This window comes from Histomonas meleagridis, assembly GCF_020186115.1.
Source record: "Histomonas meleagridis strain 2922-C6/04-10x chromosome Unknown contig_23, whole genome shotgun sequence".
Taxonomy (NCBI): domain Eukaryota; phylum Parabasalia; order Tritrichomonadida; family Dientamoebidae; genus Histomonas; species Histomonas meleagridis.
This window is the reverse complement of record NW_027150820.1, coordinates 188,224-204,049: the sequence shown is the minus strand read 5'-3', so window position 1 is coordinate 204,049 and position 15,826 is coordinate 188,224. Positions and strand designations below refer to the sequence as shown.

Sequence of the window (15,826 nt, the reverse complement as noted above, 5' to 3'; positions counted from 1 at the left end):
GATTTAGAAATACAAAAATTTCGTGAACTAAAAGAATTAATATGTTCTGGATTTATCCAATTATATTCATCAAACATTGCACGATAAAATGCAAATGAAAAAATATGAGCTTCAATTGAATCACTTATTTGAAAAGTGGTAACAATTTTATTAAATAACTCAATGCACCCAACAGCAAAAGAATTCCCTTTAAGCTCAAGTGTTGAAATAATTTCGTCATGAAAATAAAAGTTCGGATGAAAAAAAAATTGTTCAAATGATTCTTGTATTGGTGTCATTGGCAAAAATTCTTCTTTCTTATCATAAAATAACATAAGAGATTGCACGGTTTGAAGAAAAAGGGATCGTTGGCTTTGAAGATTTTTATCAAATGTAAGAGTTAATGAAGAAATAGAATTTATTATTTTGATGTCAAAATTATTGAGTATCTCAATTTGTTCAGGGTCAAGTAAGAACTCATGGAATAAACCTTCCTCGTCAAAAAACAAAAGTTCATTTGTTTGAATTTTAGATGATTCTTCCAAAACATTGAGTAATTCATTACAAACTGCAAGTGACTTGGTATAAGAAACTACTTTAGCTTTGAAAATAAGATATTGTACAGCATAATGTACATGAATAAGATAATGAGAAGGTATTATATATGGAGCGATTTCATTAAATGATGGTTGTTCTGGAAATAATTTTGCCATCTTTGTGTTAAGGAAAGTCGATAATTTTGTATGGCAATTGTTAATTGTGGACTCCCACGTTTCATTTTCTGTGATTATTTGTGGAATCTCAATCTGAAAAAAACGAATAAAGTTTTTATGTTCTGCAAGCCAATGAATCAGAGGGCTCATTTCTGCCTTTTTCATTGAATTTAAATCTTGTATTTGCATCAAATCAATTTTTTTGTCGTGGATTAACTGAAGTTTCTCATTTAACGTCCACTTCTTTATTAAGAGATGAAAATTAAACCAGTTAACCAATATTACTTATTAAAAATGTGTTGAATAACAATAGATGCGTTACATTATCATCAATCTTGAAATAATCATTATGTCTCAAATGATGAATCAAAATAAGAAATTTCGATATTTTTTAGATATTTTCAAGAATATATTTATTTATAATAAAAACACTCCACTTAGAGATATGTTATTTTCTAATTTTTGAAGTATTTTTAAAGATATTTTCATTTTATTGAAGTTTTACAATGCATTGAAAAGTAATAGCAAAAAGAGTATTTCTTAGCGCGCAGTAAAAAAGTGTCAGATCAGTTTCGTGGCAAAATGGAGTCAAAGAAAAAATCCTTCGCGCAAAGATTAATGCTTGATAAATATGACTTTTCAGGGGCAACGTTTATTAAAGAAAAACTTAGATCTGAGCCTCTTCCACCAGATTCTCATTTTTCTTCGAATATCAATTTCGAATATGATATAATTAGAGCTGCTCCAGAAGGTGGTTGTATTGGTGTTATACACAAGTCAGGGGATAATGAAAATTTCATCGCGCTATATGATTCTTGCCTAAACTTTATCCGAAAAATTCCTTCACCAGTTCCATCACCAATCAAAGATTTCTTTATCACTCCAGAAGAAATTATTCTTATTCTCTATGAACACAATGAGTTGTTTGCAATGGATCAAAGAGGAAATAAAATTGAATCAAAGATAATTTGTCAAGGTGAATATATTATTACTTCAGCATTTTATGATTATGGCTTATTCCTTATTACGTTTTCAGGTAAAGTAATCCATGTCAAAAACTTTACAACAATGGAAGTTGAAGAATTTGCTGAAGAAGTTGGCGAAAATTCAATGTTAGTCACAAACTTAAAGAACATTGCCATTCTCCCACCCAACGACGAGCATGGTTTCATCATATGGGGCTATGCAACCAAACCAGAAACATTTGAATACATGCTTGTTTGCATTCAGCAAGGTAATGTTCAAAGTGTCAACTTCCCAGACGAAATTATGTCGATGCACTTTAGTGCTAACAAACAATTAGCTCTTGTACTTTGTCAAGATTCAATATACATTTGTACATCAACCTTCAACCGTTCATTTGTTCGACTCCAAATCGATGGAATTGCTGTAAAGTGTGCGATGTGGTGTGGAGATAGTTCTGTTTTAATATCAACCGATGATGAAATGATAATGCTTGGTAACACCAATAAAATTCTCACCTGGCCAATGGAAAAGGGATGTATCTTTACCACAGAACCTGATGGTGCGCGTATTATCTCTCATAACAACATTTGGTATTTCCGTGAAGTGATTGGGGCACCCCTAGATTTTATTGAGCAAGATGAAAAATCGCCATCTTTTCGTTTCTTCTCAGCAGTTAGTAATCCACGTTCCTTTGTTATTAGTGATCCATTAGTTGAAATGGGTTCTGATTTACCAAAAGCTATTGAAGGTTGTCTCGATTGTTGTAAGTTCTATCGTAACCAAGACTTTATACGATCACTTTTGCTTTGTGTATCTAAGTATAAGAACAAAATAGAGAACTATAATACACAAGAATATTCAGAAACGATTGCGCACATCAAAATCACGTCGAATCTTGCCAAGGAGCCCGTTAACATGCCCATGACAGAATCGCAACTTATGAGTTTGGGATATCAGAGGTTATTATTACGTTTATGTAATCGTTTTATGCATTTTTATGCTATTCGTATAGCTGAATTTATCAATGATTATGAAGAACTTGTATATACGCATTGGGCTAATTGTATGATACGTTCTAGTGCTTCACCAACAGAAATCATCCAACGAATTACTAACAATGGCTTTAACTTCGATTATGTCGAATTAGCAACGACAGCGTTTGATTTAGCGGATGAATTAAATGACCCACAAAAGAAAGAATTAGCGTTAGGCCTCTTACACGAGAACAAAGTTAAGTCGCATTCAGTTCCATTATTAATTCGGCAAGGACAATGGGGAGCTGCAGTTGAAGCAGCTGTTAACTCGAATGATACATCATTAATAACATATGTCTTAAACACAGCGACAGAACAAAAGCAAGATGACATAGTCCGTCAATGTATATCGCAGCATAAGATCGCGTTGCATTGTTGGCTACAAATTCATCCAGATGAAACAGATGTTGCAGACTTATTACTGAAAAGTGGCTCTGTACGTGATGCGCGCTATTGTCGTTATATGAAAGGAGAAGACTTAAAGAACATCCGCGAAGAAGCTAAAAAGGATAAAACGTCGAAAGATTCCGAAATATATGATAGGATTAACGACCTTAAAGAAACAGCCGCGAAGTATAAAATCGAGTACACGCCTGACCTGACCGCATATAAACTGTTCGAAAATATCCTCGAAGCTAAATTCGAACTGAAGAATGCAATGGCAGCTGCAAAGGCACTGAAAATGGCACCAGACGAAGTGCTCGGAAGAGCTGTGGATGTGGCAATTAGAAATAACAAGGAGGACCTTATGAAGGAAGCGGCAAAGGGCGCAAACCAAGAGGATTTGTGCGAACTAATCTTGGATTTGGCTGATAGCGGGAAGAAGAAAGAGGCGAAAATGCTATTGAGTTATGTGAGATCAAGCGCTGAAAGACTTCAGATCGAAAAACAAATTTCTTAAAAAGTTCATATACATTACAAATGTAACATCATTTACACAATGTAAAGCACTGATAATTTATATCGTTTACTGAACTCTCAATGCAACGACGGCGTTTTGTGAGTGAACGCTTTTGAGCAGTGGAAATGGAATTTGTTTTACTTTTCACATTGTAACATATCAAAATATTGGTGATAATTTCGATATTATAATCTATGGCATGAAAAGAGTTATTAATTTTCAAAAAGTTTCATCGTTTGTTTTTCTTTGAGATTTTATCGATTTATCGGTTTTCAGTAATTAAATAATGAATGAACAAAAAAAATTAAAAGACATTAATAAAAATCACCAAAACGAAATGGATACGCTAACATCAATTGAACAACTAATTATTAATTTAAATAAGGAAAATGTTGCAAAAACAGAAATTACGATAATCAATAAATGTCAAGATAATTATTATTCTTTTAACATTATTATTGCTCAAATAATTTATATATGTTTTAAAATACAGCATAAACATTTTGATGTTTATTTAAAAATTTTGAAAGAAATTGAAAATTTCGAAGAAAAACAAAACAAAAATAAAATTTTAGTCATATTTACAGAATTTCTTCTTGCTAAAAAAACCCAAGAATCATATTATATTCTTAACCAAATGATTAAAGCTAATTTAATAAAGCCAACTATTCTTCAAAATAAAACTAATCCATATTTTATACATTATTTAACTGAAAAAGAAATTAAAAAATTAATTTTAAATGATGATATAAAACAAATTCTAGGGAATTTTGAAGAACTTTCAAAAAATGACTGGGAACTTCATAAGAAATTAATAGATGAAGGAGTTAATCCCAATGAAATAGCAAAAATAATTCGAAATGATGAAATCGATAACCTTCAAGAAATAGCATCGCAACCTAATTTTGATTTTGATCAAACAATTGCGCCATCACTTTATGAAAGATGTTCATATATTAACAAAAAAAATGTTACATTAATTGATTATGCAGCATTTTTTGGATCAATAAAATGCTTTAAGTATTTACTTATGAATGGTGCAAATGTTTTTAATACTGTTAAATATGCAATAGCAGGAGGAAATTTGGAGATATTTCATTTATGTGAACAAAATCATTCATCATTTAAAAATGCATATGAAACAGTAATTAAATTTCATCGAAATGATATATTTAAATATCTATATGAAAATAAAATAGTCCCAATAAAAAATATCAGGTTATTAGGGAAAAAATGTATTTTATATCATAACTATGAACTTTTATTATATTTAAAAGAAAGTGGAATGAAAATCAAGTCTGATATGATTAATGAATCCGCAAAACTTGGGAATTTATTTTTTACTAAGTGTTTCCTAGGAACACATTTACCAAATAATATATTAATCAATTCAACTGAATCAGGAAATTTTGAACTTGTAAAATATATATTACAGCAAGAAGGAAGTAATAACATTTTTCAAAATTTTTACTTGTTTTATTTGAATTTTTCAAATGATATTTGGAAATAATTTATAATGTTTCAAAAATCACTTATAATCGCAAAAAAAAAAAGATATACAGAAATTGTTAAATTATTACTTGGAAAAGAAGGAATTGACATTAATTTAAAAGATACTAAATTGTTTTATTTAAAGATTATTTTAATTATACGATGTTTTAAGCTAAAATTTGGCGTCTTTTTAAGATGCTTTGGACAATATTTATGTATGCATCTAAAAAAGATCATGCTGATATAGTTAAATTCCTTCTTGAGCAAGAAGGAATTGATATTAATGCTAAAGATATTTATACATTTTCTTTAATATTTGTTTTGATAATTTTATATATCAAAATAATATTTGGAAATTATTTAAATTATTTAATACAGCACTTATGATTGCATCTTCTTATCCTAATGTTAAAACTGTTAAATTACTTCTTGAACAAGAAGGCATTGATATTAATGAAAAAAATATTAATTCAGTTTATTTAATATCAATTTTATTAACAAAATATTTTATAATAATATTTGGAAACAATTTAAATAATTTTATACAGCACTTATATACGCATCAAAAAATGGTCATAAGGATGTGGTTCAATTACTTTTAGAGAAAAAAGGAATTGATATAAATGCCAAAGATATTTATTAAAATAAATCAAATTTTATATTATTAACTTGATATTTCAAAATTATATTTGGTGGCTATTTGAATAATTTTATACAGCACTTATATGGGCATCTAGATGTAATTATATAGAAATAGTTAAATTACTTCTCGAAAAAGAAGAAATTGATATTAATGCAAAAGAAGAAATTTATTTTAATGATTTTTGATTTCAAAATGTTATTTCAAAATTATTTAAATAATTTTATACAGCACTTAATTGGGCATTAGAGAAAAGAAATATAGAAATAAGTAAACTACTTCTTAAACAAGAAAAAATTGACATTAATGCTAAAAATATTTATTTATTTTGTTTGGGATTCATTTTGATTATTTATTATTTCAGAATAATATTTGGAATTCATTTAAATAATTTAGAAATGCGCTTATGGAAGCAACTTGGAAAAAATATGCAGAAATAGTTATTATACTTCTTGAAAAAGAAGGAATTGATATTAATGCTAAAGATATTTTTCTAATTTTCTTGATTTTTTTTTCAATAGTTTCGTGTTTCAGAATAATATTTGGAAATTTCTTAATTTATTTCATACAGCACTCATGTATGCATCTTATTCCCCTGAAATAGTTAAATTACTTTTAAAACAAAAAGGAATTAATATCAATGCTAAGGATATTTGCTTATGATATTTGATATTTATTTTAATATTTTTTTATTTGATTATAATATTTGGAAATTATTTACATAAATTACCACAGCACTAATAAAAGCAACACAAAATCGTAGTATAGAAACAGTTAAATTACTTCTCAATCATGAAGGAATTGATATTAATGCAAAAAATATTTATTCGTTTAGTTTAGTATTTGTTTTATTAACTTTTTATTATAAAATAATATTTGGAAATTGCTTAGATTATATGAAACAGCACTTATGATTGCATCTTATATTGGTCATACAGAAATAGTTCAATTACTTCTGGAATATAAAGGAATTGATATAAATGCTAAAAATATTTATTTGTTTTATTTGAAATTTATTCTTATAATTTCATATTTCAAAACAATAATTGGAATTTATTTATGTTATTTAGAACCGCACTTATGAAGGCATCTTTTATTAATCGGATATATATTGTTAAATTACTTCTTGATCAAGAAGGAATTGATATTAATGCTAAAGACACTTATATGTTTTATTTGATATTTAATTATGTAATTTTATATTTCAAAATAATATTTGGAAATTATTTAAATTATTTAAAACATCACTTATGAAAGCATCTGAAGAAGGTCGTACAGAAATAGTTCAATTACTTCTTGAACAAGAAGAAATTGATATTAATGCTAAAGATATTTATTTATTTTATTTAAAATTTTCTTTAATAATTTGATATTTCAAAATAATATTTGGAAAATATTTAGATTATTTAATACAGCACTTATGTTAGCATTCCAAAGCGACCACATAGAAATATTTAAATTACTTCTTGAGCAAAAAAGAATTGATATTAATGTTAAAAATAATTGTATGTTTTATTTAAAATTTGTATAAATAATTTAATATTTCAAAACAATATTTGGGAGTTATTTGAATAATTTGAAACAGTACTTACTCTAGCATCAAAAATTAAACATGAAAAAATAATTGAACTAATTCTTGAGAATTATATATTTCACGTTTTAGATTTAATACAAAAGATTAAAAAAATGTAAAAACTTTAATAAACAGTATAATTTAATATTTTTGCTGATTGAGGCGTATTTTTATTAGAAAATTGTATAAAGAGTAAGTTTAATATATAAAATAATCTTAAATATTGTACATGTATTTAGTCTACAATGAATCTAAATGAAATTCTATTATATATACATATAAGCTAAACTAATACAAAATAATAACATATGCGATATTTATAAAAATTATTCATAAATAGAATTAATTTAAATTTTTTCTGACTGGCAGGGGTACCCCATCAAAAGTTCTTAATTAATTAATGCCAAAAATATTAAGAAAAAACAAATGTGTCAATAACAAATGAGCAGCAAATTCTCTGTACTTCGTGATGATGATGAGTCCCTTGAAAGTGATAGCTCATCAGACACTGGAGGGGCATTACAACATCATTATACAATTCCGCAAATACTTGATTATTACAATGTAGCAAAAAATTATCCTCCACCTCCAGAAATTACGAAATTCGAAAATGTTTTTGTAAGAAAACCACAGGATCCAGAATGCTTCATGTTTACACCACCAAAGTCAGAAATTAATTCAACAATATATTTCAATCCTTCAGGGAAAACTTCTCGAAGAGGGAATAGATCAAACAGAAATAGAAGAGGAAATGAATCACATGCAGATACTTCTCAAAATGAACCAACAGAAGAAGATGTTTTATGGGTCTATAAAGATCCAATGGATCATATAGTTGGCCCATATTTATCACGTACAATGCGTAGTTGGCTTTTGAATAAGCGATATATTGACTCTTCATTGTTGGTGAAAAAATTATCAGATGAATTTTTCCAACCAATTTCGGTATTGTTTCCAGATATAAACAAAGCGTTTGAACTCGATAAGCCTACTTCTCAAAGTAATAACAGTTTAAATGAGGAAAAAAATCAAAATACTTTATTCGCCTTTTCTCTTCCTGATTCTGAAACTGGATTAGATTTGGATGAAATTGCATCATAACCAAACGAATATTATATATGTTTAATAAATGAATCTTTTAAATGTAAATTTTTATACATTTATAATGCAATTAACATTATCATTGTCATATATTTAAATTTTAATGTTTCTTCATTTTTCCTTTCAAACTATAAAAATAACAACAAACTTGCTAAAGAATTTTGAGAAGTAATTTAACAATATACAGAGATTTATAAAAGGGTTCCGCACTTTTTGTACGTTAAAGACGTTCATTTTTTTGTTATTTTGCAAAAAACAAGATGAAAACAGGAACCATCCATCCTTCACTAGATTCTAGCATTCTATACCAAAATATGGCAAGGGAACTATCCAAAACCAACGTTAGATATACAATACGACTACTTGAAAAAAATAATTATTTCTCTAGAATTGAACAAGCAACATTATTTTATGATTTACGCAATGACCTTGAGATAAACGTTTCAATAAGACGTGTTGCACGATATAATGAAGTCGATTCATCAAATTTGTCATAAAATCTCAAGAACCATAATCTGAAAAAACCATCTGGAAGATCAAAAGAAATTCGAAATTATATTTTTGATCAATTTGATGTTATGGTTTCCAGTTCGTTGCATCTGAACTTTATCAAAAGACATGAAGACAAAATTGCTTTGGCGGTGGCATATCCACAGGAAGAAGTGCGATTGACAGTTACGAAGGATTTTGCCAAAAAAATATATCTCACTTAAAAAAGTATATCAAAAATATACCAACAGAACTAATCATGATGAGGCATGTTTTAGCGACTGGATTGACAGCCACCCAAGGCGTGTTGATAACGTATCGGTTACAAGAAACGAAGATTTCAGTATTCAGTGAAAAGAAACAAAAGATTGAATGTATCCAGAGAATTTTCGAATGAACACATTGAAAATATAAAGAAATACGTTGTTGGAAAAGCAGCTGAATTAGTTTCTAAAATTGATGAAATGGGAACAAGCGAATGGGTAGATAGAATAATAAAAAGCGGTTAGGGCTCCAAGAAATGTGTTCCAAGGACCTGTTATAGTACCTGCCCTTATCGATAAAGATTCAAACATTAATTTCATGTATAAGCGCAGCAGGTGATACCATAACACCAATGACAATTGCTTCTAGTGCACGAGTTTATGAAGTCTTTAGTACTGGGATAAGAAATGGAATTGACTTGAAAATTTCGATATCAATTTATCCATACGTGAAAAAAGAAATATTTTACGATTATGTCACAAGTGTATTTATTTACTATGTTAATAATCAGCGAAGTATTGAAGGATTTTCAGATGAGCTTGCTGTTTTATCCATGTACAATCATTCCTCACATTGCGATCCAGAAATTTTGAAAATTCTTGCTGAAAATCGAGTAATTGATATAACATTCCCTCCACATACATATAACCTGTTTCAAATGCTTGATTTGGTGATATTTGGTGCACTTAAATATGTTAAAAGAGGTCTCACATCGAAGAAAAGTTTGAATGATGTTGCAGAATTAGCTGAAAAGGTTTCTAGAGCATATGAACAAGTTACGACCAGTATTAATGTTCGTTCTAGCTTTGAAAGAGTTGGTATATCTAGTGATCTTAATGAAGATATAAGGAGAATAATTTTTGATGAGGAAAAGGTTCAAAATTTTAAACATATAATTAGACAATTTTTTTATAATACAGTTAGAGATATAATTAGCTATAAATAGAATAAAACTGGAAATTTAATAAATGTTTTTGAAATAATGTTTTCGATTTGCAATATTATGAAACACATTAAATTTGATTTATTTTTCTTTGAATCTGTCAATTTTAATATTCTATCATAATAAAATTTAATGCTGTATAACAAACATCAATCTAAAAACTATAAACAATTAACAGTGATAAGTTTTTTGATGATATTAGAAATGCATTTACTGATTAAATTTTGTCCAAATCTAACGATCATCATCATTTTACCTTCTTCACTATTTAATCTTTTTTTATTATCTTTATTTTATCTATTACAAAATAATTCATATATAGATTTTTCAATCACACAAAACATGTTTTATTTCATAGAAGGCAATGATTATTAAAACTTTAATCAAATCTTCTTTTTTTAATATTATATTCTTTTCACCAAGTATAATGACATGACATAACAAATATTTTACCCAAAGATATTTCATATGTAATGTAAAATTCGTAAAATATTATTTAAATAAACGTTTTATTTACTAAATCACATATTCTTTGATGTCAAAACTGACATTTTGATGTTGAAATTACTCCATCAACACAAAAGAAATTGTTGCAACAAATCCTTTGCAACTTCTCTTTCTTCTTTTGTTATACTTTCAGCGATTCCATGTATCATATTTAATCTTTGAGAGAACTTTGCAGTAATTTTTTTAATTTTTATATCGTCAGCATTTTTCGTCAAAAACATTACATACAAAACCGCCAACAGAATACTTACTTGTTCGATATTAATATAAAATCTTAATTCTCTACAACCCAAAACAGCATCATCATTTAATCTTATTTCAAAAACGTAAAAATCATTTTCATTTTCGTCATGATTATACTCAGATATTGACGCTACCATTGTATAATTATTAAAATCTTTCGAATGAAGATTAATTAAGTTACCAGTTTCATTATATATGAAAATAAATCCCAAATTTTGTTGTTCCACTTTAAAGTCATTAATATTCCTTCCTTTAATCATTGGAATTGCCTTAAATTTATAGTTAAATATATTTGTATTAATACTATCATTAATTTTTGTAATGAAATTCTTAAATTCAATTGAATCATTTGATGAAATTTCAAATTTATTATTACTTTCAATTAATTGGAATATATAAATGTCGAAAAATAACTTCGATTCTAATCGATCGAGTGCGTCGACGTTATTTTTCTTATTAGGCAATAAGATTAAAGTGCTTGAATTCAATGAAATGAAACCAATATCAATTAATAATGAATGAGCAATTGATGTATTATCATTTCTTTCATGATCTTCATATTCAACGAATTCTTCTTCTTGAAACATTTTTTCCATATCATCGAAAGCTTTTTGATATGTTTCACTTATCGAATTATTTTTAGGTTTGAAACAATCTTTACCGAAGGTATCATATGACTTTAAGTTTTGGAATGTAAAATTTTCTGATGGTAAATTATATGAATATTTAGTTATATCCTTAATGTTATATATTGTCATACCTAATGCATGTCGAATGACAATTTGATTATCGTTATGTATTGAAAATATATAATCATTTGATATATACATTTTTGTGTTTTCTGTAATTGCATATTGTGAATTACATTTAAGGATTTTACCTCCTGTGATTAATGCTAATTTACACATTTGATTTAACTTGCTTAATGATTCATTAGTTTCATTGTTATCTTTATTGAGAAATCGATTGATTTCATTCGAATTAATAAGAAATATGTTCTTTATCGATAATATATAAAACGATAATAAAAATCGTAACTTATCATGAAATGTTAACGTTAATGAATCAATGACATTCCAAACTTTATCTTTGATTGGACTTATTGTTAAATTTTTGGTTATTTTATTAAATTCATTACCTTCAAAATCAATGAGTAAACTCGTCAACAAAAACAAATTCGATAAATTATTCGTAAATTTATGGATTTCTTCAGTCGCTTTAGCATTAATATATTGATTAAATTGATACCAAAAGAAGTCATTACGTTGACAAAACAAAAATAATAATAACGACGGAATTATTAGAGTTAAATTATATGGAAAATCTTCTAACGTTTTATATATTAAATTGGTTAATGTGTTTACATACGTCTCATCGTTTTTCTTTATCATATATATATAATTCACTAAATACATTAAATGTAAATTGATTTCAACATCTTTGAGTTCACTTTTGATGTAACGTTGCGAAAATGAAATCACACCAAACTTTGATAACGTAAATGGATTCGTCATAAAGAAGTCATACGCATAAACAGGTAAATACCAAAACAAATCGGTTTCTTTACCTTCAGGCGTCGACAGCTGAAAGTCAATATGATTATTAGCCATTTCATGTAATTCCTTCCCTTTTTCTTCGTCACCATATTTAATAAGCTCAAACAAAGGATGATATTTCCCGATGTTTGGGATGTTGATTGATATCCATTCGAAATAATCGTTTTTGATTTCATCGGTAGGCCACTTTTTAAATGCATTTGAATCGTTTCTGTTCGTTTGCTTCCATAACATGACCACATTTGAAAACGCTTTGTCTTTGTCTGGTTTGGGGAAGCCGTTTATCTTCGTGGAGAAATAATTCAGAACAAAGCGACGGTTATCATCGAAACCGTTTCCGTTGATTTTGTTTTTGTATAGCTCATTGAAACTTTGTATCCAGGCGGTTCTGAACACATCAAATTTGAATAGTTTACTCAGATTCGAGTCAATTTGTTCCAGGAGTTCACGATTTGGCTTTTCGATGATTTTTAAGACATTTTCTTGGAGTTCTTTGACGACTTCATTTTTGCCTTGGTATGGAGGCTTGGCCGTAAGTAAGTCGTAACAAGCATTAATTAGGAATTTCGTGAATAATGTTATTGCTTGTAGGCTTAATTCATAATTATTATCAGTATAACACGATGTTATCACTTGAAGAAATCCTGGAGTAAGGCTCTGGTTATCTGTTTCAAGGAATGAGTCGTTTAGAAATATTTGTGATAAATGGCATAAGCAGATTTTGAGATATTTCTGATTGCTTTCTTTTGTCCGACTTTTGTCTGATTCGAAAAAAAACGTAATGATAAGGTGCGAATAAAATTGTAACGCCTTACGATAAATTTGTGAAGTTGGATCTTCGATACGTAATGAATAACCAAAACACGTAAGAAGCCAATCGAGTTGCTCGTCTGGGAATTTATGATTAAGTGCATTTGATACGCTAAAAACGACATTTTTCGCAATTTGTATGGCATCTTCTGTGGAATACTTTAACAAAGGACACGGAAAAGAAAGGTCAATATCTAAGGAGGGGCTTTTAAGGAACTGATAGTCTGATAGGCTCTTGGTGATTTTCATCCCTTAGAGAGTATTTGGGGTGCTCTGAAAAATCGATAAATGAATTGACCGTTTAATTAAACGGTATACAAAAAATCATCTGAAATGTCCTTTGTATTAAACATTTTACTTGCTTTCGGATTATGTTTTTCTGATCAAAACAACAAAGAAGCTAAAAGAATTGAAGAGCCAGATTTAAATGGATTTCATGAGAAATACAACAAACCATTTATTGATGAAAAAACGGGACTGAATTACTATTTAAATCTGTTCAATATTTTCACTCCCCCTCCTCGCCTTTCGAAATATATAGATTATTCTCTGATTGCTTGTAATTTTTCAAGTGATAAATGTTTACCAATCATCCCAAAAAATCAACAAATTATACACAGCACACAAAAACCTAATTCAATACATATCGAGTTCACAAGTGATAAGCCAATTTTTAATATCAAAAAATGGAAATTAAATTTCAATTTTAAACAAGCATTCACAGATATTCTTTCATCAATTGAAACAGTAGATGATACGATTATATTTACAATTACTTTAAACACAAAAACAACAAATTCTAACCAAGAAAAGTGTTACTTCACCACTACACAGGGCACCCGAACGATAGAATTCAATGCTTCACTTTTTGATACGGAAGACGGTTATCAGATCATCTCTCATTCGGTTCCAGGGATTTCTTTAAATGACGATATTTCTGTTTTTTATCAACCATGTAGCTTAATGCCATGTCCTCTTTTTATGACATGCCCACATGAAAAGGAAGCATATCTTTGGGTTTGTGATGACATGCCAACATGCGCAGGATTTGGCACTTTTGATGGAGGAATTTCACTCAAACAAATCTCATCGTCGCAAATTTTTAGTGGAATTCGAGTCTCATATTCGAATAACCAAAGCCTTTTTTCGTACGTTGATTATTTTTGTGATTATAGTCTTAAAAAAGGCGAAATTAAACTTCTTGATTCAACATTAGTCTTATCAGCAAATGGGAAAATCTTTCATTTTCAAGCATTGAGTCGTGATGCATGTCCTTTAGGTGACGTATTACCAACTCCACAACCATTTTACCCAAGTATTCCAGAGCCAGGTCATACATCTACTCCTTCACCTATACCATCACCAAATGGGAAATTCTTTACATACAATGAAACACATTACATCGAATTTGACTTAAAAAATTTCGATCAATCAACACATTCATCTTTACATATCTTAACATGGAAAGATAATGTCCGCGACTTAGACGTATACATGTCATTATGGGATGGAACAAAATGCCCTCCTGGTTACATGTGTAATGAGTTCCAAGATGACGTAGCAAATGTATGGGGATGTTGGATCGACGCTGATCTCAAAGCGATTTGTTTCCCAATTGGGAATTTGTCTGAAGATATAAGAATAGAAGAGTTAGGAAAAGGTATAATGGTCTCTTATAATGGCTTATATGGAACAAAAACGGAATTTAGATATCAATGTGATGAAAATTTGGGAGATTATAACTATGTACTTGAGAACGGCGTAGGATATCACTCGGGTCTATCCGGTGTGGAGTATAGTTTCGACGCTAGATCTGGCGGAATTTGTCAGAAAGCATTTATTGCACCAGAATTCCCTCATTTCACTCCTTCTCCTTCACCAGTGGTAATGGGTGACCCGATCATCCAAAAGACGCTTTATTCTGAAGATAAAGTTATTGATTTTGATTTATCGGAAATGAATGTGCAAAACATTCAAGCAATACTTAGAAATACGGACGGATATGAAAACGTATTGATATCGTTTTCTCCGAATAAGAGAACAGATTGTATTGCTGGATATAATTGTGGAGATTTCGATGACGCTAATGTTTGGTTATGTTGGGAAGAAAAAAGGTGTTTTCCAGTTGGTGACGCGAGATATGGATACACTATAGAGTTAGTTGATGATTCTGATTTAGGTCGCGGAGTTAATCTGACAGTTAATGGAGGTTTGGGCGGTTATATGACAACGGTTATATTTTCATGTAACATGTCAGCCAAAAGTGTATCATTTGAACAGTTTGGTGAAATAGATCAAAGAGTTATATTATATGCATCATCAACAAATGCTTGTGTTACAGACCGGGTGGAGAACTTCAAAATTGGGTCGATGTTTCTCTTAGTAATACTTACATTGATTACAGTTTATTTGTCGTTTGGTACATTCATTGGATATTGCGCGAGAAAAGATATCTTTATGCCAAACGAAAACTTTTGGAATGAGTTCTCTCTATGTGTCAAAGAAGCGTTATCGTTTATTTTCTCATGTAGGCGTTCACATGACGAATATGTTAATATATAAATTGTTGTTTCCCGAATTTTTAATTTTGAAATGTTTTAAACTATTCGAATCAAT

The 15,826-nt window shown here is 28.9% G+C and overlaps 3 protein-coding genes across 3 annotated transcripts; all 3 read left to right on the top strand.

Annotated features, from left to right (window-relative positions):
• Window positions 1-1,274: 1,274 nt before the first annotated feature.
• On the top strand, window positions 1,275-3,593 carry GO595_003699 (vacuolar protein sorting-associated protein 16; the record flags this gene model as incomplete). Its single annotated transcript, XM_067916749.1, has 1 exon — window positions 1,275-3,593. The coding sequence occupies one exon, from the start codon at window positions 1,275-1,277 to the stop codon at window positions 3,591-3,593; it is 2,319 nt and encodes a 772-aa protein (XP_067775986.1).
• A 4,145-nt stretch (window positions 3,594-7,738) lies between these two features.
• GO595_003698 (uncharacterized protein) lies at window positions 7,739-8,398 on the top strand (the record flags this gene model as incomplete). The annotated part of the gene is made up of 1 exon (XM_067916748.1): window positions 7,739-8,398. The coding sequence occupies one exon, from the start codon at window positions 7,739-7,741 to the stop codon at window positions 8,396-8,398; it is 660 nt and encodes a 219-aa protein (XP_067775985.1).
• Window positions 8,399-14,173: 5,775 nt separating this feature from the next.
• On the top strand, window positions 14,174-15,772 carry GO595_003697 (uncharacterized protein; the record flags this gene model as incomplete). Its single annotated transcript, XM_067916747.1, has 1 exon — window positions 14,174-15,772. The coding sequence occupies one exon, from the start codon at window positions 14,174-14,176 to the stop codon at window positions 15,770-15,772; it is 1,599 nt and encodes a 532-aa protein (XP_067775984.1).
• Between the last annotated feature and the right edge of the window lie 54 nt (window positions 15,773-15,826).